This window comes from Eptesicus fuscus, chromosome 15 (genome assembly GCF_027574615.1).
Source record: "Eptesicus fuscus isolate TK198812 chromosome 15, DD_ASM_mEF_20220401, whole genome shotgun sequence".
Taxonomy (NCBI): domain Eukaryota; kingdom Metazoa; phylum Chordata; class Mammalia; order Chiroptera; family Vespertilionidae; genus Eptesicus; species Eptesicus fuscus.
The window spans coordinates 75,112,616-75,140,021 of NC_072487.1; the positions used below are offsets into that span (position 1 = coordinate 75,112,616).

Here is a 27,406-nt window from a genome sequence, read left to right on the forward strand (position 1 = left end):
AGAGGAAATATGGACTAGCACAACTCCTTATACGTACAATAACTTACGGAGTCGTCTTGCTAGAGGCTGTTTCCCCAAATGGTAAAAAAATGGAACACTCTGCTGCTCAGCTGGCTTCCGTTAGCACAGAACCTACCCGACCCGGCCGGGCTGTCTTCCCAGAGCCGCCTTCCCGGAGCCGGCAACTCTGATCCCAACCGAAGCAAACTCTTAAACTACTACAACTCATTGGTTTTATCAAGACAATTACCAAGCTGATAATCACTCAAGCCAATTCCTTTACACTTGCTTACAATGGCACAGATTCTTTAACTTTCTTTTTCTCTTTAAAATATTCTACTGTGTGACACAAAAACAGCACGTGTACATTGGATTGTAACTAGACACGTGAAGTTCATCACTTAGCTCTTGGAATTCTACCTTAATTCATGCCTCAGGGTTTCATATTCTACTCCACCTTCGGGACATCTATGTAGAATTTAAAAGCTAATCATGTTCAGAGCCAAATATTTTTAGAAGCCATGATGTCACACAAAAATGGAATTAAAATATGCCCTAAGAAACCGATACACTGTTCTGAGTGCTCATGGCCAGGAGTATAATTTAATTTAGTTTGTAAAACATTTCCTCAAATGGGGTTATATAATCAAACTCACGAAGAAGCCAAACAAGGAAACCTCTCACTTTGTAGAGAGAGTCCTTCTGCTTAGTCAACACTCAGCGCTGCCACGTGTTGGGATAAAGAAGCCAGGTTAACCGTCTAACAGTCAACAGCTGCCCGCCAAGCTGAGACAGGGAGGGGACCATTCAAGCTGAATGAAGCTAGACCTGCAGGAAAAGGAGAAATCGGTACGAAAGTTCGAAAAGGATCACTTGAACTCTCTGACCATTTCTGCAGCCACTTGTGACCAGTAACTGCAGTTTCAGTTAAACAATATCCTATTCTGCATTTAGGAATTATGTAAGAGCTAACAGTCACAAGGCGAGGGCGACTTAGAGAAAGGGAATTATTCACTGCCTGACATGGATGAACTCCGTTTAGTGCATGCATTTAGCAAACACTGTTCTCTCTGTTCGGAAATATTAGTCCACATTCCATTCATTTTGATAACCTTTTCCTTTTTCATCCCAACGGCAGCACCGCCAGAATTCAGGGCGCAGGTGCTGCCCCTCGCCCCAGTTCGTCCAGCCCGCCATTATGGCAAAGCAGAGGGACAGGGAAACCTGGCTTTAAAGTCCTTGTCCCCGAAATGCCATTCATGAGTTGTTTAGGGGGCAGATGGGAAGATCCACCGGACAGTGAGCTAAATATTAGAAAGAAAGAGGAAGGCACGTTCCTTAAAGGCAAGGACTGTGTGATTACATGTTGGTATCTGTGCCGCCCCCATCTCGCCAGCACAGTCAATGAATAATGAGTGAGGGAATGAAGGAAAATGAATGGGAACATTACATGACTTAGGAATTCCGCCAACAAATTCAGTGTGTTTTTAAAACGAGAATACCATAAAAATCATGATTCCACTAGAAGTCCCTTAAATTAAAAAAAAAAAAAAAGTATGGGGTGACATGTGGAAACAGAAAAAACAGATTCAGAATTTAACCGGATGAAAAGCTGTACCAAGCAGAAGTAAACTGTAAGGAGAAATAGTTACCAGAGACAGTTTATCATATAAATGAATGGTTACTTAGAATTCTGATTCTTAAAAAATCATCTCCAAATTAGGCTTGAAATATTGACCCCGTTAGAAAGTACTCTCCTGCCCACTTCGTTGCACGTTACACTGTGTAGCCGGGGAGGGGTCTGGCCAGGGCCGCCTCACAGCCGCGCTGCCTCACAGCTGAGCCGTCTCCAAGGAATAAAGTCTCCTTCTCCACAGCACCCCAAACTGGGGGTTCCATTGGTGTTGAATTGGAGCCAAAGACCACCGGATGATGGATTTTCCCATGTTCCCTTGCAGGCCTTCAACTTCTCAATACTATGAACAGTAAGGACCACCGTGTCCATCTCACACGAGGGGAGAAAAAGTCTGGTTTTCCCTTCCCCTTAAGCACACGGGTCATTCCCTCTTCCAATACGGGCCTGCGACAAACCCAGACGGACTCGTTCCAAATCACGGGAACTCGTTTTAAAACTCTGACAGCTGCCCTAACCGGTTTGGCTCAGTGGATAGAGCGTTGGCCTGTGGACTGAAAGGTCCCAGGTTTGATTCTGGTCAAGGGCATATACCTTGGTTGCAGGCACATCCCCAGTTGGAGGTGTGCAGGAGGCAGCTGATTGATGTTTCTCTCTCATTGATGTTTCTAACTCTCTATCCCTCTCCCTTCCTCTCTGTGAAAAATCAGTAAAATATATTTAAAAATAAATAAATAAAAAAAAACCCCACAAAACTCTGACAGCTGTGTCGCTCCTTGAGTTCCACTCCCAATGAAAACCACCCAATGAGCTTCCTCGCCTCATCATTCCTCTGAGGAACGTGGCATCCCCGCATGCGTTCACCGGCCCAGATAAAACTGCCCGTGTTCCTTATGTCCTCGCCACGCGTGTGAATTTACTTTTGGTTACACTGGCTCCTCCAGGAGAACACGCACCCACTTGTAAGCTGGTCACTAAACATCTGCTCCACACAGACACCAAACACAAGGCAAATGTCTGCGGATGTCCCTCATGGACGCAGGCGGGCTTTAGGCCACTGGGACACAGTGCTGGTGAGAAACCTGGCTCTGATCCCTGTGTGGGGCGGTGGACTTATAGTTTAGAACATACGCGCACACGTGGTTCACAACAACCGTGTCATCAAACACAAACGCAACTCGGGCCAGTCCGCCCTCCTCCTGGGGGGCAGTCACATCTCTGTGAGCGCAGGCTGCCACGCCAAGGGGTGCGGGGCTGTTAGAAAAAGGAGGGCGAGCGACTTCCAATGCAATCAGGTAATGTAATCGTTTGCAGAAATTGGGGAAAGACATTTATATGAGATTCAAAGACTTTCCAAAGTGAAAATGGAAAATTACATTAACGGTAAGAACTGAAAGCCTGCATCCTGTCGGCTGGATACTGACAGAGGCTTTATGCAAAACACGGGGGAGATGAGCGTTTCGAGTCACATTCATCAGCAAAGGAGCTTAAGGATTCCAGGGCGCAGACCCTGCTCCATCAGCTTCAGTGTTTGGGGTGCCCAAACTGGGTAATTTATCGTACCCTTGGGGCGGAGGTAAGTGGTACTTCCATGAAGAAAACGAAAGGCTGCTCTCAGTACAAGGAAGAACTACAGATCCTTGGAAAAGACTTAAAAAGTTGAGGAGAGCAATCAAGTCCTATAAGTCCTATAGGCGCTTTTGGGTCCAGCTATTGTACTTTAAAATATGTATATTTTTATTGATTTCAGAGAGGAAGGGAGAGGGAGAGAGAGAGAAACATCCACGATGAGAGAGAATCATTGATCGGCTGCCTTCTGCATGTCCCACACTGGGGATCTATCGCACAATCTGGGCAGGTACCCTGACTGGGACCCGGAATCAAACCATGACCTCCTGGTTCAGAGGCTGATACTCAACCACTGAGTCACGCTGGCCGGGCAAGCTATTGTACTTTTGATAACTTAGCTACCTTGGAGCTGACCGAGAGAGAAAAACAAAGAAAAAAGTCATCCTGAACATTCTTGAACCACAAAGGGTCAGAACTCACACAGCCTGTGTGATCTCAAACCCAAGATGGCAAACTTAGATGGATGCAGGCCTGGCTGACTATGACCCCGGTGCTGCCAGCTCCCTGGAGAACCCATGTTGAACGTAGGCCACAGATAAAATTCAAAGCAACGCACATTGATAATCACACGTACAGGGGTCTCTCTCACAGGCGTGTCTGCTGGGACGTACACTTTCTTACGTGACTGAAATGCGGGGCGATGATGGTACGACAGGGAAGTCTCCCTAGTCCATAGCAAGTTTTCACACGAATGTTGGGGAGCAATCACGGGGAAGCTTTCTCACAACAGCAAGGGGGGCCGACAGTCTGGGAGAGATTTGCCCGGCAAAGCTAACCCCGAAAAGCAGGTCAGCTAGACTTCAAGGCATGAGCATGAGCGTGGAAAGAAGGTGACCAATTAAATCTCATGGAAGATGTGACGATTCTAAACTGTATTTCTGAATAAAAGAACTTCACAGCAGAAGAGCAAATGGACAGGAAATGGCAAACCCTCCACTGTTATCCTCACACGAGGTAACGTATGGGTCACTGGCCACTGCCATAATGGCTGGAGTGTCTTGTACTTATTAACGCACTGAGCACTCCCACCGGCCCTCTGCGCTGCCTTCCACTGTACCGACAAGGAAAGCAAGGCACAAAGAGGTGATCTGTCTCTCTCAACAAAGGTTACAACGAGCCGACCCCAAAATCCTTAATGGCGGGAAGATTTGGACAACACAATCAAAAAGTTTGATCTGATGGAAATATGTAGACTCTGCAACTACGAGCTGGAGAACACACAGCCTTTTCAATTCCTTAAAGAACATCTATAAAAACGGACCAATGCTAGGCCTCAACAACCATGAAAGACTCAAACTCGGGCTTTTTACAACCCCAATGCCATTAAATTAGAAATCGATAACAAAAAAAAAAGATATGTTTAAATATGTCATACAACTGAAAAATTTAAAACATGCTTCTAAATAAATCATAGGAGAGATTAAAAAGTAAAAGAAATGAAAAAGATCGGGAAGTGAACAATAATAATAATACACATTAAATTTTGTGGGCTGCAGATAAATCAGTGCTTACATGAGAAATTTGTTACTCAAATGCTTATAATAGAAAAGGAGAAAAGTTGAAATGAGGTAAGCATCTGAAGAAAGAAAAATTTAAAGGACAATAGATGAAATCCAAAGACATCGACAGAGCCCTCGCTAGTTTGGCTCAGTGGATAGAGCGGACCGAAGGGTCCCAGGTTCGATTCCCATGTACCTCAGTTGCAGGCTCCTCCCCTGCCTGGGCCCTGGTCGGGCTCATGCAGGAGGCAACCAATTGATGTGTGTTTCTCTCACATCAATATTTCTCTCTGTCTTTCCCTCTCTCTTCTACTCTCTCTAAAAATCAATGAAAAATATCCTTGGGTGGGGATTATAAAACAAACAAACAAACAAAAACACACACACAAAGACCTTGATAGAGAAGGTTGAAGGAAAGGAAATGAAATAGAAAACAGAAGTGGAAAAGAGAAGTTGCACCAAGACAAATTTTGGTTCTTGGAAAAATCGTAATAAAAATGATTTTGGAAAAATGACCCTAAAAAGCAGGATGGGGAGAATATGAATAAACAATATTATGAATAATCAACATATGCACCAAAAAATTAAGGTGAGAGATTATGGGCAACATTTAGCCAAGACATTGGAGATATTTCTAGAAAGATGAAATGGAGATATTTCTAGAAAAAATATTACCCCAAGATCAACCAAAGCAGCAGACATTAAAGGAATCGAATCAGTAGTTAGAAACTTTCCCACAATGCAGTATCACAGAACATTTAAGAACTGTTCATTTCACCTCACATATATTATTTCAGAATATAGAAAAATGAGTAAGTTTACTACAAAACTAGTAAGTAAAGCAAACCAGAACAGACAAGAACAATTATAGACTAATCTCAATGACTACAGACGCAAAAATCTTGAGTGAAATAAAATAATACACGGTGACCTAGTTGGAATTGTCCCAGGAATGCTAACTTGGTTTGATATAAGAAAATTGATCCATGAAATCTATCCCATTAATGGGATGAAAGGAAGCAGAAAATTTACTTGACGATATTCAATATCAAGTCAAGCTTAACAAAACCTCTTGGCAAAATAGGAAAAGAAGGGAAATCCTTTAACCTGATAAAGGTCACATTAAAATCATGCCGAATGGAGAAACGGTTGAAGGCCTCTTTATAATCAAGCACAAGATAAGGAGCCCACAATTACTGCTTCGAGCAGCGTAATGGAGGTCAGAACCAGCAGAGCGAGATAAGAAACATAAACAAAAGGCATAGGGATTGCAAAGGAAGAAATAAAACCGTCATTCTGTGCTGGTGACAGGACTGTCTCTACAGAAAAGTCAAAACAGAAATGAAAAGAGTTTAGCAAGGCACAGCGCTCTAATATTAACATAGGGAAGTCACGTGCTCTATATTCCACCTGAATAAAGTGGAAAACATAATATCGAATAAGAACAAATGAAGTCAGAAGAAATTAAATGAGCCCTGGCTGGTGTGGCTCAGTTGGTCGAGCATCATTCCGTGCACCAGAAGGTCCCTGGTTCGATTCCCGGTCAGGGTCCCGACTTGGTACGGAACCCGCAAGCTGGGCATGTGCCCCGGCCGACCGGGAATCCAACCAGGGACCTTTTGGTACACGGAATGATGCTCAGCCAACTGAGCCACACCGGCCAGGTCAGGGTTAATCTACTGTAATGGAATAATATTTTTTATCGTTTGGAAAGTTGTTTAATGAGAACGCACAACAAATGTATGGTAATTTATAGTAACTTTACCAGCATATTAGTATACCTTTTGGTAAAGTAAATAAATGAGAATGTGTATTTTAATGTACTAGATGATCCTAGAGGAAGACATACTGACATGCACCTGGGCTTTAAGCAAGGAATCTGGCAGGAGGGGCAAATAATGAAATGACAAATGCACACTTTTCCAACTCATCTCGCCTGCCATGAACCCGGCAGAAACCTCCGGAGAAAACCTCTGAAAAGGCAGGCTTTTCCCAGGGGAGGCAGGAGGCTGTGGCCGCCAGCACAGGCCTGGGCAGCAACGAATGAGGACTGTTGTTTAACAGCCCGATTTTGTTTACACCCTACTGAGGACTGTCACAAAAAGAAAGTTCCGCTTCGAGGGAGCAAATGCAAGAAGACACAGCGCAAGCTCTCTGACGCTCCTCGTTGCCAATTCTAGTGCATTCAGGGAGACGCCGAGGACATGCACGATGAGGACGTGCACGCGGCTCTGCTGCAACCTGCTAGCCACCGGATGACTCACCCAGAAGCGAGGCCAGGGCGGGAGCTCCTTATCTGTCGAACGGAAGCACCAGAGGCAGCCAAGCTCTGGCTGCACATCCGCCGTGGGTTTCAAGAGGTTGGCTTTTCTCTGAAAAGCCATTAGTGAAAGCCACAATCTCCCGACACCAACCCCTGGGCCGCGCTCATGGTCTAAGTCTCCGCGTTATCATCCCGGAGACTGAACAAATAAGCAGACTGCCCAACACCCCCGAGCCCCCCCAGTTTCAGCTTCAGGTCCCCAAGGCCGCTGACACACATGGAAAATGATCCCACGCTGAGTGGCCTTTTGTGGCCTCATCAGAAAGGAGAACTTGGGGACCCACCTTCTGGGAGGGCGCGTGACGAACACTGAAAAGGGGAAACGAGAGGCAGGCCCACTTTCACCTCACCTTTTCGACGTCCGCTTTCGTGACGTTGATGTCCGCATCCATTTTCTCAAAGTACTGCTGGGCCCGGTCGGCCTCCTTGCAGTCCCGCTCGAACCGCCGCTTACTCTGGAAGCAGAGGAGCGCGGTGGAGGGGGAGGGGTGACTAACGGAACCACGAGGTCCCCCTGAGCACGGCTGTTACCCTCATCCCCCAAAGAGCCTTCTCCTCCCATCGGATGGCTGTGTCATAACTCAGGACGCTATTTTATTTATTTTTAGACAATTCCTCATTGTTGAAAGTATTACCTATGTCCTCTTTCATCCCCCAATGACCCCCCCCAGCCCACCCCCGCCCCCTGCCCCAGGCCTTTCCCACCCCCATGTCAGTGTCAGGACACAATTTTAAAACCTGCATTTATGTTCACCCCAAACTGCCTAATCTTGGTTCTGTCCACGTGGTTTTTAGAAAAACACTCTCCTTGAGCTCTTTCGGCTCACCGTTTTCCTTTAGATAGAAGTTTCTAGAACACTCTACACTCAGATTAGAAAAATCTCCCAAGGCGTTTTCTTTGGAGTTTTCGTTTGTTTTGAACATTCTGACCGATTCAAGCTGAAATCCAATTCCGGTTAGAAAACCAGCCCAGACCTCTCCCGGGCGGCTGGCTTCTCACTCACCGACTCGAGCTGCTTCCAGCAAGTCTCTATGTGCTGCTGGGCCTTCCGTCCGTCATGGAAGTTCTGGAAGCGAGAAACACCGGGGATCAGTGCACCCTCATGCGCAGAGTGACACGAGAGAAGCAGCCAGCCCGCCCGCTAAAAGAATACTTAAATGTTGAACACCAGCATGTGCGCACCCAAGAAATTAAGCGTTAAAAAATACAGGGAAATGAAAACAAGAATAGCCAAGAGTAGCCTTTGAAACTTTAGATGTTGTAATAACTGAATTCTAAGACTTCTATACACCACTTGTAAAAGTGACAGGGACGTGTTAAGACAAAAATCACTGAGATCTTTATTTTTAACTGCTTTGAGATATAACTCACACACCGTACAATTCACACGTGCACATTTACAAGGCAATGGTTTCTTACTAGAATCACACAATTATGCAACCATCACTAGAATCGATTTGAGAACATTTTTATCACCCCAAAAAGAAACCATGACCTCTTAGCTGTCACCCTCCTACCCAGATCCTCCCCAGCCCTGGGCAACCACTCATCTTTCTGTCGCTATAGATACGCCGCTTCTAGATGTTTCATAGAAATGGAATCTCACAACAGTATCTTTCGTGACTAGCATAATGCTCTCGTCACTTCATAATGTTCACTGAGCAAATTATCTTTTCCAGGTCCGTCCACGTGTCACACGTGTCATTTTTATCACTAGGCGACATTCCACGGTGTGGATCTATGCCACCATTTGTGTGTCCATTCACCAGCCGATGGCCTTTGGGTTGTCCCGTGTGGGGCTGCTGTGAATAATGCTGCTACAAGCATTTGTGGAGAAGTTTTGTGTAGGCGGCTGCTTCCATTACTTGGGTCTTTTTAAATTTAAGGTAGATTCCCCTCCTGCTCTCTGCGGAGGCCCTGGGGCAGGAATGTGCCCGCTGTTGACACCAGAGGACAGACCGGAGTGAGCCTCACAAACATTAGGAGCCAGGGGTCAGAGAAGAAAGGGGCAGACTGGGGGAGTCTGTGGGCTTTCTGTCGGAATGAGGGGGAGCGGGGGGGGGGACGGACTACGGAAGCACCGTGCTGCGAAGGAAGGTTCCGGGTGGCAGGCTCTCTCCACCCCTGGAGAGGACAAACACGTGGACCAGGGGGTGCAGGAGGGGTGGAGGGAGGGGGTCAGGCGCCGGGGCCCTTTGATCAGGAAAGCCGCCGGGATGTGTGGCTGCATCGGACCAGAGGTGGGCGGTGCCATGCTCAGATGTCGGGGTGACTCCGAGGTTGTCCTGACCTGCCTGGACACGTGAGCAGGCTCCTCACCCTCCGGTTCTGGTGGGGTTGCCATGGAGAGGTTCCGGCGTATCAGAGGGCGGGCATGGACGCCTGCGGCTCCCCCAGCTAAGATGCTCTCGGCCGGCTGGGTCCCCTGACCAAGGCCGCAGCTCGGTCAGGCAGCTGCCCGGAGCTAACCTGTTTCCTGGAGCGGCCCGTGGAGCTCAGCATCCCTGATGGCTTTTCGGGGCCCCTCTCCGCAGCGCCCTCAATGCTCCCCTTAACCCAGGAGCTCCCTCCCTGACTGCGCTGAGAGTGCCGCCGGGAAGGCAGGACAGGAGGGACAGCAGCCCAGAGGCCCTCCGCACAGCCTGAGTCTCACCTGACCTGTCAGATCCGAGGGCTCAGCTGAGTCACAAGAGGCCGCTGACCTGACCGCCGGGAGCTGGGAGCTGGGAGCAGGTTCTCTCGGAAAAGACAGCGCCTCTTTACCAGGGACTGCTCCTCGCCTCCCTGCGGTCACGTTTCACTGCTGTAAGCGCCTCTCTTTACAGCAAGCTGCACCCAGCCGGCCGCTTTTTAGTGTCTACGAACCCAGGAGACTCCCCCCTGGGCTTCGTTTTTCCAGCCTCGTCACAGACACGGGGATGCGACAGAAAAGAGAGCGAGTCTAAGGTAGCAATAAACCGCAGGACAGGGTCACGGCTGTGGGGAAGTAAGCAGAGAGCCAGGCAGAGCTGGGAAGCCTTGAACTTCGGAGGAAGTACAAAGTGGAAGCAGGTTTCTGGAAGCCACAAAGATCCCTCATAACGAGACGGGAGGGAAGCGGTGGTGAGGGGGTGCTCAGGGGACAGAGATGTGGGCGGACGGGGAGGCAGAGGGACAGGCTGGGGACGGCCCAGGACAGACGGGCTCACTGTGCCCTCCAGCCCGAGTCCCTGTCCATTCAGAAGCGCGACTTTCCCAAACCGCCACGAGGATCGTCCCCATTCCGAGATCAGGGACCACCGCGTTAGGCAATTTCCAGAAAAGTCTCCCCATCCCCCCCAATTTCACTTTGAGATTCAAAGACGGACCCATAAAGAGGGAGACGCCCGAGCCCCAAGTCCTGAGCCGTGCTCCAGGCTGGTGCCCGGCTCCGGGCTCCCCGCACAGCCCGCTCCCGCGTGGACAGGAAACACACGCACACGAGGCGGAGAGTGGCGGGCCCACGGGAAAGGCTCTGCCCCAGCACAGGGTCTCCCCTGAAGACAGTCCTCGGACACTGGCACATTTGGGGAGCAGGAGGGATGGCCCCGACTGAGGCCCCACCCGGGAAATCCTCCCGCCGCGCCCTCACTGGGCTGTTTTGGAATAAATATGAATTTACTTCTCAAGCATGGTGTGGACCCTGACTTTGCTGTGAGCTTCCTCCCAAGGCCTCCTGAGCCACAGCTGTCAGACTGAAGCAGGGATCCCAAACCACACGCGTGATCCCGGGGCTTCACGTGATGTGAGAAAAAGCCCAGGTGCCTGTGACCGCTTTTGAATCGTTCTTTATAGCATGTGCCCCTCCAAAACTTGTGTGGCTGCCCGGCTGGCGTGGCTCAGTGGTTGAGCTTTGACCTATGAACCAAGAGGTCAAGTTTCAATTCCCGGGCAGGGCACATGCCTGGGTTGCGGGCTCCATCCCCACTGTGGGGTGTGCAGGAGGCAGCCAATCAGTGATTCTCCTCATTGAAGCTTCTATCTCTCCCTCCTTCTCCCCTTTTCTCTCTGAAATCAATAAAAATATTTTTTTAAAAACAGAAACTTATGTGGCTAACACACACACACACACACACACACACACACACACACGCACGCACGCACCCAGCCGCTGCTGCCTGATCACATAGGAAACGGACGGATGGAACCAAAGCCCTCCCTGGGCCTGCGCGTGCCTGACCCAGATAGCGGCGGTTTTCAACGGTTCCGAGTGAAACTCACCAGCTCACCAGATGTGTTTGTTGCTCACTGACAAGCAACGGCAAACACATTTCTCCTCCGGACAGTGAGCAAGTGTGTGCTGAGAAGCGTGCCTCCGAGGCCGCATAAAGAGGGATTGTTCTCTCTGCGGAGATAAGAGGCACTCCGCGGCCCGGTGAGGTCATCGCAGCTCCCTGCTCTCCTCTCCCAGGACAGACAGGAAATGCCAGCTCCCCAGGCCCAGCGGGAAGCTCCCACTTTCTCCTGGAATAAGATGCTTTCGTTTCTCTCCAAACACAATAAGACTTTCAAAAATGCCTGATGGTATCTGGGCGACAGCTAAGCTCACTTTCGTGTCAATGCTTGGGCTGACCCTTAAACATATACAAGTACATTCATCCTTCCAAACGGCTTTAGAAATGTCCCAGTGACCAGGGGTAGCTGAGATAAAAAAAAAACAACACCAAAAACACAGGGAAGCTAAAATAAGCACATTAACCTAAAGGAAATCACAGCGACAAGGCTCTCAGAGTACGGCTCTGCGAGAAATCAGTGAGGCTGAACCAAGTGTGAGAGTGTTTATTATCCTCACTCCACAATTAGGTACAACAGCTGTTTACTTCCACTATATAAATATAATAGTGCATTAACTTCTAAAACTCCTGGATAAAGCAAAATATGGCATTGATGTGAGAACAGCCACTCAAAAAAAAACAAAAACACACAAAAAACTGGGGGGGAAAACTGGGAGGAAAAAAAAAAGAATAAACACTCAATTGAGGACAGTCAACCATCTGGAATTTTAAATAAAACTCAGATTCCACAGACGAAAACAAAGGAACACAAAGACTTGAAAAGGGCAGAGAAAAAAGGAGCATCCAGAAAATATGTCTGTGACAAATATTATAACTTCCTCCAAACCCACAGAGCGGCGGGGCTGAACACTGGCCCCTTCTCAGCCTGCCCCGGGGTTAATTCATGCACCGCTAAGTCTCTGTGGGCAGAGATGTGTGTGCTGGGGAGGAAAACTGTGAGCCACCTTCAGACCGGCTCAAAGGAGCGTTTCACCCGCATTTAAGTCCAAAACCATAAACCCAGGAACGTTCGTGACAGGAGTCGCATTCTGCTTTGATTTAAGGCTTATTTTCCCCAATTCATTTATAATAAAAATACCTTCTCAGCAAACTTGTTTAAAGTTCCTAAAAGCCTCCTTCCCACTGCCATGCTCAGTGGCTTAACTTCACCAAACACTGACCATCTGGGCCCCGGGGAGGGGACCCCGAGGAGCCCAGGCCCAGGCCCAGGCCCAGGGCCAGCAGCACCGGCCTCCAGTGTCCACGCTCCCGAGGAGAAACGCGTGGCTCAGACAGCAGCCAGGGAAGAACCTAAACGCTCTGCTTTTACAGGTGGCAAGTCAAGATTGTCTTTTTAAGAATTTACCTTTGAAAAGTCAACGTATTTCCTAAAGACCAGCCTGCAGATTGGTGTGTCAGGACAAACACTGCTTATTCATACCATTATGTGAGTGAGAGGCACTGAAAAATGAGAATGAATACAGCGCATGTGGAAACTGCTGCGGAAAAACACCTTTTCTCCTGGAAGCATGAGTAGCTAGGACTCTCCTATTGTGGAGGTCTGAAAGCTGAGACATCAAACACCTGACTCACTGTCATGTTACGGCCCCAAAGGCCAAGAGAATGTCCATCTCTCCCACTACCTACCTTTCTCCTACTGCCTCAGCCATTTCACCAGGCAGGCTCTTGGTAGGGATTCATCTATTTCAACCAGCAAAACCGAGATGGAAAATAATTCTCCACTAGGATTCCGAATTGAGCTTGGAAATACTCTAGGCTGCAAATCTGAAATCGTCCCTTTGAGCAGACAGGATTTCGCCACTGTATCAAATGGCCCAAAAGGTATTACACTGCCCTGGCTGGTTTGGCTCAGTGGATAGAGCGTTGGCCTGCAGACGGAAGGGTCCCAGGTTCGATTCCGGTCAAGGGGACATGCCTGGGTTGCAGGCTCGATCCCCAGTGGAGGGCGTGCAGGAGGCAGCTGATCAATGATTCTCTCTCATCATTGATGTTTCTATCTCTCTCTTTCTCTCCCTTCCTCTCTGAAATCAATAAAAATATATTTTTTTAAAAAGGCATTACACTGAGGGTTAAGAATGGTACTTAAGCAAGACATTGTCTCTAGTCAGCCATGAGAAACAGTAGCTAGACCTAAAAATTTGGTGCTTGTGGCAACGATCAAAACTGAGCGACATAATGATGTTGGTCATTATTATTTAACGTCTCCTCCACTTCGGCGGAAGCCCTAGCTATCTTGCTGGTGCACGCACCCAGGACATCAAAGAACTCTTGTGGGCTCAAACCTACATAAAAAAAGCGTATCACTGGCCAACTTTGTGCTTTATTGCTAACAAATTATTTTGCACCTAGCAAGCGATCAAAGCTCAATGATACAGATCATGGCTTAAAAATAGATCTCTCAGGGCAAACCTTGACTATGAATATACTGCGCGTACATTTTTCTCTCTTGTTTACAATAAAGGCCATGACAAGATTTTAATGGTGTCAAGAGAAGCAAAAAGGTCCTCCTCATTAGATAGCAACGGATGAGCCAAGACCTCAAGCGGGTGGACGGAGGTCATCTTTCTTGCTTTTTAAAAGTCCTTGTAAGCATTTATTTTAATACTGCTTATTCCACACAGCACACCCCATATTATACTGCTTATCCTGGTATGACTGATATGCTCAAATATGTTTAAATTGTTCAAAGGGATTAGTATTCTGGGGCCCACAGATGTGCTTCAGGGTGTCTGAGGGGCCCCTGAAATTGTCAAGACCTAGGAACAAGGTCCATAACTTGTATACGATTCTCAAAGGTACCAGTGTAAGTCCCGCCATCTATGATTCCATTTAATTTTAAGGTTTCTAGGGATGTTCCCCTTATCTTTGGTCCACTTCTTTGAAAGAAAAAACAAATTTTGTACCGATTTCCTTTCCTGCTTCAGTTCCTGGACGTAGCGTGCTAACCCCGCGAGGATCTGTGAGGTCAGGTTCTCGGAGACGACTTCATGCTGCCCCGCGTAGTCGTTCATTTCGTTCAGGGTGGAAAGGAAGGCTTTACACGCCGTATACCTGTGGAACAGAACACACGCCACCTTTTTCAAACGAGGTCACATCCACGCTCACGCTGCTTTACGCCGGAGAAATAGTCATTAACATCAACCTCCCACAGGATCCTGACAATTCATTACACGTAAGAGTGTTTCATCAAAACGGTTCAGGATTAATTACAACAGAAAGTCCTTTCGTTTTGTGGAAACTGAACTGCTCTATGCAGGGCAATAACTGGCTTTGCTAATACTTAGTGCAAACAGAACCCCAAACACATATACATGCTGTCTGTGTGAACCCAATGGATCTTTAGCCCCAAGTTAGAGACATACTACTTTGGGACTGTCCATGTTAAAATGCCTTAGTCGCTGGCTGAAATGGACATATTTCTTGGATGAATTAGGCTGAATGAGACTCTTGATATTGCAAAACCCAATCAAGATTGGAGAATAAGTATGTCAAAGTCAAAGGCTAACATGGGCCAAATAAACAAGGTTTAAGGTTATGTGGGCTGCAAAAAAACCCAAAATCTTCAATTTTCATAGAAACATAGGTTTATTTCTATAGAGACATGCTGAATACAAAGGCCTGAAATAAATGAGTCATCGTTAACATAAAATAATAGAACATTTTAATAAAAATTAATGTTTTTTCTTGAACATTAACTTACCAGACACTGAATAACTGCACAAATTAATAAGCGTAACACAAATAAACCAATTTTCTTGTTCGCTCAAAGCGAAATATTTCCTGTTGCGCACACCAAACAAGTCAGTACAAGACTAATGACGTGGCCATCGGCTGCTAAAATATTCGCTGCTGGTATTAGTGGAGAGAAATGGTGCGCCTGTGCGTAAGGCACGTAAGGGAAATGAATGCAGCATGATTATAGTAACCAGTCATTAGCGAACGTTGTAGTTCGTTATTAATAATTATGTACAACAGGATACTGTAAAAATTAAGTTACGAAATTTTTATTAAGACATTTCTGACATATTGTTATATGGGCCGGGTCACAAAAATGTTTGTTGTGGGCCGCATGTGGCCCGCGGGCCGCGAGTTTGACATGCTTGCTGTAGAACGCGCAATCCATCCTCCCTGCACTTGCTTGGATTCTGTCCCAAGCTTTTCCTAATTACCCTCATTGAAACCATCTGCAAAAGGTCTAGTGACTCAGCAAGAAAAGCTCCTTGAGTAGGTTTCTGTTTTTCTCCCCCAATTTAAAAACGAACACCAATGTGAGAAGAGAATGCAACTCATTCTTGTAGGTCTCCATCTCTCCTTTCCTTCAGTCACCGCCAGTGGCGCCGAGAGTGCCACGTCATTATCAACGGTGAACACACCTGTATTCTTCTTCCTCCTTCGAGTTCTTTTTGGGTTGGTATTTCTTCGAGAGGTTCCTAAAACAGAAAAGCGGACACGTCACCTTACACAGGGCGAAGCGAGAAGTCAGGGGTGACGGATGATGTCAGTGCTTTCTGTTTTTTTTGTAAGTTTAAAAAAATAATCACCAAACTCCCGCGGCCAGAATCCACGAATTTCCTTCCATCCACCCCCCCACCACCACCACCGTGTGCGAGGAAGCTCCTGCGATGAAGGATTGCACAGCCGAGTCTTGGCTCACAGGTGGAGCCGTGGACAGCCTACTTGACTTCACTGAAGGGCACAGGCCACGTGTGTACACGCAGTGGCTTCCATGTAGCACTGAGCTGAGGGCCACCACGCCCCCGTGATCACCTTCCGTTGAGCATCACTGCTCTAAATTCCAGGAAGCACGTGCACTGTGTCCAAATGTTTAAGTTAAGAATAAAAATAAAAAAAAAATAAAAAAGAACCATAGTGCCAAGGGCAGGTGGTCAAGGCTAGGCGGCGGCTCCCCTCCAGAGCTAGTAAATAAGTCTTCTGAGGCAGGAGAGACAACTTGGGGGTGATGTGTATGCTGTCATTTAACTAGAGGACTTTTCAAAAAAATTTTTAATTGATTTTTTAAGAGAGAAAGAAAAAAAAAAGCCCATCAAACTTGTTGTTCCACTTATTCATGTATTCACTGGTTGGTTCTTGTATGTGCCCTGACTAGGGATCGAACTGGCAACCTTGGGAGTATCAGGACGATGCTCTAAGCAACTGAGCTACCCAGCCAGGGCCTTAGGAGACCTCTGAAGCTGCCTCACAGGTTCGCACTGAACACACTCCGATGAGCCAATATCGCCCCAGTGTCTCTTCCTAACCCCACCCCAGGTCAGGAATGCAAGTGATGTCCTCAACACGCCGCTCAGATTGACACAAAGTCCAAGCGGTCATCACGGAGAGGACCACCCCGCCTCGCTGGCACGGGTCCCCCGGCTGCTTCCCGTGGCTCCCGACCGGGCAGCTGGGGTTGGGGAACCAGCGGGCGGCTGACGGGTGGCCACAGTGGGGCTCCCCTGGGCAGCGGCTCGGCATTCCCGTCCTGTTTCTGGCCTTTGCTATCCTCTTTTCTAGTAGCTACCTTCATTTTCACATTTCATTTCTTCCATTTCCCCCGAATCCACAGATTCGCCTACAAAGAGGTGCAGTAATAAACTGGCAGTTTTGATCATGGTTCATTCTGCAAAGTGAAGTGGGATTTCACCTCTAACACGAGAGGCATGACTTCAGGAACAAGGACATTGCTCTGGGACTCCAGGCGCCATTGAGCCTGGACGGCGTGACCCTGGACAGGTCAACAGCAAGTCTGCGCCTCCAGTTCCTCACCCGTGAGGCCCCGGTGGTTGGGCGAAATGAACTCTATGGTCGCTTCAAGTCTGGGAATTCCCGGGGACTATATAACACCCAAGAGAATATCTATTGCTGCAATTATTTTTTTATATCTTTTTAAAAATATATTTTATTGATTTTTTTTTTTACAGAGAGGAAGGGAGAGGGATAGAGAGTTAGAAACATCGATGAGAGAGAAACATCGATCAGCTGCCTCCTGCACACCCCCTACTGGGGATGTGCCCGTAACCAAGGTACATGCCCTTGACCGGAATCGAACATAGGACCTTTCAATCCGCAGGCCGACGCTCCATCCACTGAGCCAAACCGGTTTCGGCTATTGCTGCAATTATTTAAAAATAATCTATAACAATTTAAGCGTCATAGGCAAACCGACAAAAGAATGTACTGATTGAAGCTGCTATCACGTGAGCTACTCTTAACCTGTCTCATGCTTTCTCTACTGATGCTCGGGATACAGAACACAGTCTCTCTAATAAATCTAGATTTTTTTTTTAAATGTGGAAAGGCAGTATTTTCTTAAAGAACGTGCCTTAGAGAAAAAATAATGCAGTAGAGAGAAATCTTGTCTGCTGAAAGCACGGTGCAATTGAGTTGGTCACCCCACTCCTTACAAGGCAGGGTTAGTAACAAGAACTCCTCAGGTGGCGCGACAGGGGAGCCGGGACAAAGGAGGGCCCCACGACGATCCTTCTCCAGACTTACCCAGAGCAGCGTCTGCGGGCCAGTCCAGCATTGAAAAAGCCCAGCATGTGAGCGGCTTGGTGCGCGGTTTGAAACATTAACCATTTCTCCTGTTAGTTATATCTTACAATGGAAAACACCACTTCTACACTCAGACCCTATTTAAAATTCTTTCCAAACTTTAAAGATGTGTGCTTTGTTTTTTAAAAATATATTTTTATTGATTTCAGAGAGGAAGGGAGAGGGAGAGGGAGACAGACACATCAATGATGAGAGAGATTCATTGATTGGCTGCCTTCTGCACGCCCCCCACTGGGGATTGAGCCCGCACCCCGGGGATGTGCCCTGACTGGGAATCAAACCCTGACCTCCCGGGTCATAGATCAAAGCTCAACCACTGAGCCACCACAGCTGGGCTCGAGGTGTTTTCTTTTTAATCCTCTTTCCATTTAGCTTCCGGTCCTTAGCAGCCATACAAATAATTTTTACGTCCAGTTGAAGGTCACATAACTTGAACAAACCCCGGTGAAACCGGCTTTCTTTATCCCCATTAAACAGTCAAACCCTACACAGGACTGGAGACCGTGGCGGGTGACACCCTGTGAGGACCATCAGGGTCAGGTGACTGCGTGCCACTGACCACGTTAGCATCCAAGCATCCAAATGCTTCTTAAGAGCATCGATGAATAATTCACCCCAGAAAGGCCAGCCGAAAACTGAAAGCTTAAGAGGCCTAGAGGTGAACTCCGGTCTAAAGAACGTCTCTCGGGACCCGCACAGAAAAAAAGATCAACTTCCATCTCTATTCTCTGAGACAGGCTTATGTGTACGAGGTTATTTTGAAAAAAACAAGCAAGCCAACAAACCACAAAAGGCATCTTTAAATTTATGGATCTTCCTGAAAAATTGTAAGTGTTTTATATACTTAACTTGCTCTTCAGAGAGGCTAATGAAAAGGTAAGAGAAAAATATCCGACCTTTAATAAGGGCCCTGCATTTAAACGCGGTTGATCGTAAGAACCGCAGAGAAAGGCTTTGAAAAAGGAGGCAGTTGGGCCCCAGCCCAGACCCTCTGAAATGGAAGGTCCAGGGCTGGGTCCAGGAATGTTTTGTTTTGTTTTCTCTCTTGCTTTGATTTTTTTAAAAGCTCCCCACAAGATTCCTGGAAAAAAGATGGCAGAAGAAACTTCGATCAGAGAATTGTGCGTTCCCAACAAGAGGTGAAAATTAACAGCCAGGAATATGGTCAACAGCAGCAAATAAATCGATAAGGAAAGGTGCGGAACCCCAGTCTGCACACTTTGGAAAGTGGGGGCGGGGTGGGGACGGAGATTCTGGGGCAGCACAGAATGGACACTGGCTGACCCTCCCTGCCAGTGTCAAGGGGTAAGTCCATGAGACCCCGAATGCTGACACAAACAGAAGTGAACGGGGGGCTCAGCAAGCACTTGGGGACAATGACAAGACAGCCAGGCCGCCCAGGGCGAGATCACCCCAAACTAGGATTCCAAGGAAGAGGATACACCTTTGACCTCATAGAGTAAACCCCCAACGAACCTCTAACCAGGCCCTCCCCCGACCCTCGCCCTGTGCTGGAGCTCAGGGGGAAAGACGGAAGGCGCTAGAAGCAGGGGCAGATCTTCATGGACACGCTCCGCACACGGGAGCCCCGATGATGCTTCCGGTGACGGTGACGACAAAAGCAGGCTTAGGCTCCAGCCGAGCAGTTTACAAGCTCAACTCAGTAAGTCCCCCCAACAACCTTATAAGGAGGGAACTAGTATTATTTCCATTTCACAGATGAAAAGATAAAGCACAGAGAGTATTTTGCCCCAAATCAATGAAAGGACCGAGACTGCATCCTAGGCATTGGGACTCCAGTCTGTCCTCGGAACCACATCCTACTAAACTGCCCATGTTCACTATAAGCCAGTGAGAAGGTACAATCTGTAACAGAAGGTACAATCTGTAACATAGAAGAAAAGGGAAGGAGGAAGGGAGCGGGGGAGGGGGGAAGTGGATAACAGAGAAAAACTCAACCTGGAAGAAAACATCCAAGGAAAAGACACTGAACCAAACTCCTCCAGAACAGTTTCCACTACAGACAAACTTAATCAAAACGCAAAGCCAGCAGAGCAAGAACCCTCAGATCACAGGCTAAAACAGAGTCGGAGAAAAGGGGAGACTGCAAAGCAAGAAAAGGAACTAAGAGCGAAAACACTCAATTTTGGAACTAATATAAACTGGGCTGGCTACCAAATTCCACAGAGGGAAGTTTAGAGATAATCCCCGGTGAAAAACAGCTAACATCATGAGGGGGGAAAAAGACCAGGCAAAGAACAAGAGGACGAGAACATAAGGAAAACTCCTGTCTCTGAAGTATCTAACCCGAAAGTAGAATAGAAAAAAAGAATTAGATCCAACGGAAGGAAGTTCCCCCGAAAACAATGAAGAACTGAAGCGCATAAGAAAGGGCCTGCAGCACTGACAGAAGGGCCCCCACAAGGCTAGCCTGGTAAAGCCATCACACTGAGGGACCAAAAAAGGCTGCACAGGTACCCTCAAAAGAGCAAGTCACCCACAGAGACAAAGAAGCTGGCTGGCCCCACGTGTGGCCACCCAAACACAGCTGCAACCAAGGCTGGAGAGAAGGGAAGTGGGACAGAGACCAGCCAGGCTACGTTGTTGTCAAGGAGAGAGGCGCTCCTGGGACCAGAGAGATATCCCGGATTGTGCCACAGCCTCTTTCTTAGGGGGCACGTGTCCCTATTTTCTGGATTCCAGCAAGTGGAGGAGCTATGGCAGAAGCCATGGGGGTGAGCACAAATCCATTTTTAAGTATGGAATTAAGATAAATTAACTGTGGAAATCAGGTTACAGACCAAATTACATAATTTGATTAGAAGAGGAAGCGAAACATGTAAATACATTTTTTTCTCCTTCCTAGCAGTGAGTCAACTATTCAAAATGACAACATGGGGCTTTATAAAAGCAAACAGTGAGGACACTCTACAAGTTTCCATAATCTTTTTGCTAAATCTTCTGAGTCTGTTTAATCAAGTTCAGCAAGCCCTTCGGTTTCACTTCAGTGTCTTTTCTACAGTTAAAGTAAATTTAAATGTAATACCTTGTGTGTACAATATGCAGCACTTTATAAAATGGTTTATACATAGTTGCCCTTTATTTACAAGGTAAAAAATAAATAAATAAAAATTGACCAGGACATGAATGGCTCATCAAGAAGAAAGTACAAATGGCTCAACTATATAAAAACATGCTCGACCACATTCATACGAAGAGAAACACAAATTAACGCTCAGAGTTCCCAATTTTTACGCTTCAAGTTGGCACTGGTGACGGGAAGCACCGAGGGCCGAGAGAATAGCGCTGCCGCAGAGAGTGCTAATGGGCACAGCCTCGGAGGGGGCCACCTGGCAAACTCTACCAACCCAAGTATTGCTTTTAGGGACTTATCCTCTAGATTTGCTTGGCCAAGTGTATTCTTCAAGGTTATTCATTGCAACTTTGTTCAGAGTTGCAAACAATTGGAAACAATCAACACATCCACCAATCCAACACAACACTGTAAAGCTGCAAAAAATAAAACCGAGCCTCAGAACAATCCCCCGGCCACAGGAAGGCCAGGGCACACTGAGCCGCTGTGCGTGCATGCGTGCGTGCGTGTGTGTGTGTGTGTGTGTGTGCGTGCGTGCATAATATCTCTCTGGAAGAACACATAAGAGACTGATAGCATTTGCTGTCCCCGGGGAGGGGGTAACACACGGGACACTTCACTGCACACCATTCTGTACCTCTGGCATTTCCAGTGAATGCTATCAGGTCGTAACAAAAGATTTAGTTTTTGTGTGTTGTTTTTTTTTTGTTTTTTTGTAAAGAGAAACAGTTGCTAAGGGCAATCAATAGTTGGTGCTCTTACACAGGATACAGATGTTTTTAAATTCTATTAGGAACTGGACCCTTAATCACGCTAGCTGGATCAACAAGCTTTTTCGGTAAAGGGCAATGAGTAAATATTTTAGACTTGCAAATAGGTCACGGTCACGTGGTCTCGGTTACACCTATTCAACTACCATCGTTTTTTTTTTTTTTGCAAAAGCAGTCATAGACAATACATAAATGAATGGATGTGGCTGTATTCCAATGAAACTTTATTTATTTTTAAGACCAGGCAGTGGGCGGATTTGACCAAGGGCTGTGTAGTTTGCTAGCCACTGACCTACAGAAGCCAAAGTCCCGATCATCATCAACTACGTCTAAAATAAATTGGCCATTTTTCCTCCAACGCAGAAAAAAATAAAAATCATTTAATGATGTTGTCTTCCCCAAAAGATCATGCGGATCGCCCTAGCTGGTTTGGCTCAGCGGATAGAGCGTCGGCCTGCGGACTGAAGGGTCCCAGGTTCGATTCCAGCCAAGGGCACATGCTTGGGTTGCGGGCTCGATCCCCAGTGGAGGGCAGCCGATCCATGATTCTCTCTCATCAGTGATGTTTCTATTTCTCTATCCCTCTCCCTTCCTCTCTGAAATCAATAAAAATTTGTTTTAAAAGAAAGAGCATGTGGATTTTTCAACATCATACTTAGAGTTTAAGCAGCTATTTGTTGACTGTGCTCCAGTCACATTGGCCTCTCTGTTCCTGGACCACGTTCCCACCTCAGGGCCTTTACACAGCTGAGCAGAGCTACTCCCAGACTCCACCTGCCGCTCCTCGACCTGCGGTCTCAGCGGGTTTTCCCTGGCCAGCCAGCTACGCGACCCCGGCCCACATCATGCTCTATCGCATCCCCGGCTTTACCTATTTGGGGAGGAAATGCTCTTTCAGTGACTTACTTCCTTGTGTATTTGCATGCAGCCTCTTTTCCAGAGTGAGCAGTGAGCTCCTCAGGCTCAGGCACTTCCTGTGTGTCGCTCATTAGAGTCCCCCTGGACCCCTGGGCACACGTTGTTAGTTGTTCTGTTTGTGGCGAAACCCTCACCGGCTCTCACAGGCCTGTGCAAACACAGAATTCTCCCGGAAGCCCTGCGGACCAAGTAGCTCATCTTACACCTGTGCCCCGCTGAGGCCCGCTTCCTACAACTACTTACTGAGCACTATGGTGGCCAGGCGCTGTGCCACACCGTGGGGCACATGAGAGAACACACTGGGGCCCTGCCCTGGAGGGGCTTACATTCCAGCAGGGAAGGGGCGGAGCAACGAACAACAAATACAATAGATGAAGTTACCCAGAATGCTAGGAAGTTTGGGCGCTATGGAAACGCTGAACAGTACAGCAGTCACTGAGCAGATGACATCTGAACAAAGACCTGGGGGAGATGGGGTGCTGGCCACGTGGCCCCTGGGGGAAGGACACACAGGGGACCTCTCCATGGGAAGGCCAATGCAACCCCCTGGGTGAAGGCATGCCTGGTGTGCAGAGGAAACAGCAAGGAGCCAGAATGGTTAGGGCAGAGGTCAGCAGGAAGAGGGAGGAAGGAGATGATGTCAGCGGGGTGCGGACCCGATCCCTCAGCGCTCTGTGGGACGTCCTCCCTGCGGACTCTGGCTCCCTCTGAGTGACACGGGGCGGTGTGGGTGTTGTGCACAGAGGAACGCCATGATCTGCTCTTTGTGGAAAACTGACAGACGGGAGGGAGGGGAGAGGGTGGACTAGGGCATCCAGTTGGGACAGTAATCCAGGCCGAGGTGCAGGGCATTAGGTCACGAGAAGTGGTGGGATCCTGGACCGATTGGAGGGAGCGTCCCCGGGCCTTCCTGACAGCGTGGCCGGGAGCGGGCCAGCCTGCGGGGAAGGTGGGAGCCAGGGATGGCTCAGGGCTCCGGCTCAGCAGGAAGCACGCGGCTGCCCTCCGCGCGGGGAGCCGGCTGTGGAGATGCGGATTTGCGTGGAGATTCAGTTTCCGATGTTCCATTGCAGGCGTCTCAGACCTCCGAACGGAGATCGTGTGGCCTCTTTCTGAGCGCAGAGAGGGGACGGCGGGAAGGCGCATCTGCAAGGCGCGGCCTCGGAGAGCCTGCGCCCCGACGAGGAGGCCGGGGCACCCCCTGTCAGAGCGCCGAGGGCGCGGATGCTGGGGACAGAGGCCAGGCGACATGAGCAACAAGGGTCACTGGTGTCTTTGAGGAGCAGCGCTGGCGAGCAGAGAGCAACCAAGGCAGCAAGTGAGGACACTTTTGAGTTTTGCTGCGAAGGGAAGGAAGCAAAGACATGGCGGCAGCTGGGGGGGCAGGTGAGCTCAAGGGCTTGTGTTTTAGCGAAACAAAAAGGTGCCCCGGGCTGATGCGAACAGCCAGAGCTCTGGGGGAGCAGCGCGGAGGACCTGGGCAGAGCTGTGCGGTCAGAGAGCGGAGAGGCCCGGTGCCCCAGAGGGGGCCGGGGTTAGACAGGAGCATGGGGGTGGGGAGGACGGTCAGAGCTGGGGAACATGCCTGCCGGTGAGGACAGTTTCTCCTGACTGCCTCCATTTTCTCGGTGAGGGAGGAAGCAATCGGTGAGGATGGGATGGGGGGGGGGTGTTGGAGGCTGATGTAAAAGAAACTGCGAAGAGTCGCTTGGGAGAGTGGGAACACGGCCAAGGATCAGTAGTGCGAGCGGGCTGCAGCCGCAGGGTCCAGCTGAGAGCTCACACAGGCTGGGAGACTCGTCCGAAGCGTTTATTCAGTTACTCGTAAGCTTTCCTTGTCAACGTCTCCCAACAAGGACAATGTAGGTGCCTCTCAGGGACGGAATGAAACAGACGTTCACATTTAATCCCCGGAAAACGGCTTCCCCGGAGTTACCGTCAGCGCTGGAACACCCGTACTCTGTTTCAGGGTGTGAACGTGACCCGCAGAGGGTACACGGTCAATGGGGCGTTGTTCTCTTTCACCCTAAGCCTATCCTGGAACTTGGGGTGAGCCTCCCGTCTTGTTACCTGAGTCCTCACTCAGTTCCCTCCCCAGAGTGATGGGAAAGGGAAGGGAGCGGGTACATCCTGGGAAGTGGGGGGGGGAACTAAGAAAGCACTCCCCTCGTGACACAGAACGAGGCAGAACCGTGTGAGGACCAACCTAACCACATCCCTGATGACCTCCATCCCTGATGACCTCCATCCCTGATGACCTCCATCTCTGATGACCTCCATCCCTGATGACCTCCATCCCTGATGACATCCATCCCTGATGACATCCGGTAACAACCCTCCAAAGCCAAGGAGAGAGGGACGCAGGCGCCAGCAGAGAGGAGCCCATGCTAATAGGAAAAGGAGAAAGACATCGCAGAGATAAATCCAGACGGTGAGACCTTACTTTGGCTAAAACTGTAGGTAACCATTTGCATATGAAAGAAAACATTTTATGACCAACAGGGCAACATTCAAATGACCAAATTGAAGCAGCTCATTCTCTATTCCTACTAGAGGTTCTAAAAGCCTCAACGTATGAATGAGGCTGATGTCCGCTCAGGAAACTAGAAACCAATCCGGATTCAGCAAATGATACAAATTGTTTCACTGAGCAACGCCTTCCGTTTTATTTCCTCCGTGGGAACAAAACTTGCCACCCACAACAATATGCCCGGGTAACGGCGAGGGGCTCATTCCCAGCACCACCGGCAGCCCCGGGAGAAGCCGGCCTTTCAGGGACACGTGACATGCCCCTTGTGCGATGATCTTTGCATTAAAAAGAAATATTTGCAAAACAAGTCATCTAGATCTTTGACCATCTGCACAAACCAACTCAACCGAACCAGGAATCACTCAAGATTTTGCATGCCACCTCAAGTTCAAGCTTGGTTCTACCAAAACTTTTCAGCATTTTATAGAAAAGCATACATTTCTTGCATAATTTCATCATTAAAGATGTAAGAGGGCCAAATTGCTTTTCAAATGTTACCCTGGGGCCTCTCCCACGCTGCTGGGGAGCACGCATCAGCAGAAGCATTCTGGAAGATCACCGGGCCCCGTCTACTCACACCAACCATCACAGAGCCTCCAACCCCCACGTCCACTCCTGGGTCTGTGCTTTCTCCCCAGGGAGGGGACAAGCCAAGGATGGATGGGCTGCGGCACTCATGCAACCAAAACACTGAAACCAACAGAAGGAAACCGACTCCCCCCTCATCCAACGACGTGACCGAGTCTCACAAACATAACGGAGCCCAGTGGAGCCCAATACCAACGCTGCCTAAGGAATGAAGAAGCTCACATACGGGTCAAAAGCAGGCAGGACGAGCCCTGGCCAGGGAGCTCAAATGGTTAGGCCAGTGGTCGGCAAACTCATTAGTCAACAGAGCCAAATATCAACAGGACAACGACTGAAATTCCTTTTGAGAGCCAAATTTTTTAAACTTAAACTTCTTCTAACGCCACTTCTTCAAAATAGACTCGCCCAGGCCGTGGTATTTTGTGGAAGAGCCACACTCAAGGGGCCAAAGAGCCGCATGTGGCTCGCGAGCCGCGGTTTGCCGACCACTGGGTTAGGTCATCGTCCCGATACACCAACATTTTGGGTTTGGTCCCCAGTTTCAGGACACACACAAGAATCAACCAATGAATGCATAAATAAGTAGGACAACAAATCGATGTTTCTCTCTCCCCCTCCCCAAAATGAATAAATAAAAATTATAAAATATAGGCAGGACAAAATCTGCTGCTGTCAGACGTCTGGAGAGTGCCCACCCTCGGGGGCCACCCTCGGGGGCAGGGTGCTGAACAGGAAGGGATCAGTTCTGTCTCCTGGGGGTGGTGGGAATGACTTGTGATTTCTGCACTTCTCTATCTAAGTTCTATTTCAATAAAGAGTTTTCTGAAAAAATCAGCTGCTCCAAAATTCAGAGAGAAAAAATATTTTTTAAAGGGCCCTGGCAGATGTTGCTCAGTGGTTAGAACATCAGCCCGTGCACCAAAGGTTCGGTTCCCAGTCAAGGGCATGTACCTGGGTTACAGGTTGGATCCCTAGCCCTGGTCAGTCGGGAGTGTGAGGGAGGCAACCAATCAATGTGTGTCTCTCACATCAATGTTTCTCTCTCTCCCCCCTTCCTCCTCCCTCTCCCCCATTCTCTTAAAAAATCAATGGAGAAAGTATCCTCAGGTGAGAATTAACAAAAAATAAATGAATAAATAAGTAAGTAAATAAATAAATGAAAATAAAATAAGCCTAAAAGCAATAATTTAGTTTTTGTCTTCTGTTTTAAGAAAATTACTTTTCTATATTAAAAACAACTGTTTCTATTGAACTGCTGGGAAAAAGAATGATTTAAAGGATTACACATGCATACTACAAAATAAAAATATTAACTATCCTCACATCCACTGTGCAGTTAATGAACGAACAACCTTTCTCCATATCAACTTACCTGAGTTGCTTTGCATAGCTGAGTTCAATCTCTGTTCTTTCCTTTACAAATTTGATGTACTTCTCAAGAATATCAATTCCCCACTGTGTGTGTTTTTCTAAGTTGTCAAATTGATCCTGTTTAAAAAAACAAAAACAGAGAGACAGTTTATAATCTTTCTCTGTGATTAAGAGAATTTCGATGG

General features: G+C 48.0%; 1 protein-coding gene across 11 annotated transcripts in view; it reads right to left on the bottom strand.

Moving 5' to 3' along the window:
- Positions 1-27,406, bottom strand: part of FNBP1 (formin binding protein 1) — a 101,843-nt gene that overhangs the window by 35,991 nt on the left and 38,446 nt on the right. For all 11 annotated transcript variants that reach the window (XM_054727678.1, XM_054727688.1, XM_054727687.1 and 8 more), the window contains exons 2-6: positions 27,223-27,338; positions 15,772-15,828; positions 14,302-14,449; positions 8,089-8,151; positions 7,435-7,539 (exon numbers count right to left, since the gene is read on the bottom strand). In XM_054727678.1, coding sequence (XP_054583653.1) covers positions 7,435-7,539; positions 8,089-8,151; positions 14,302-14,449; positions 15,772-15,828; positions 27,223-27,338 — 489 coding nt within the window. The remainder of the gene's footprint in view (positions 1-7,434; positions 7,540-8,088; positions 8,152-14,301; positions 14,450-15,771; positions 15,829-27,222; positions 27,339-27,406) is intronic.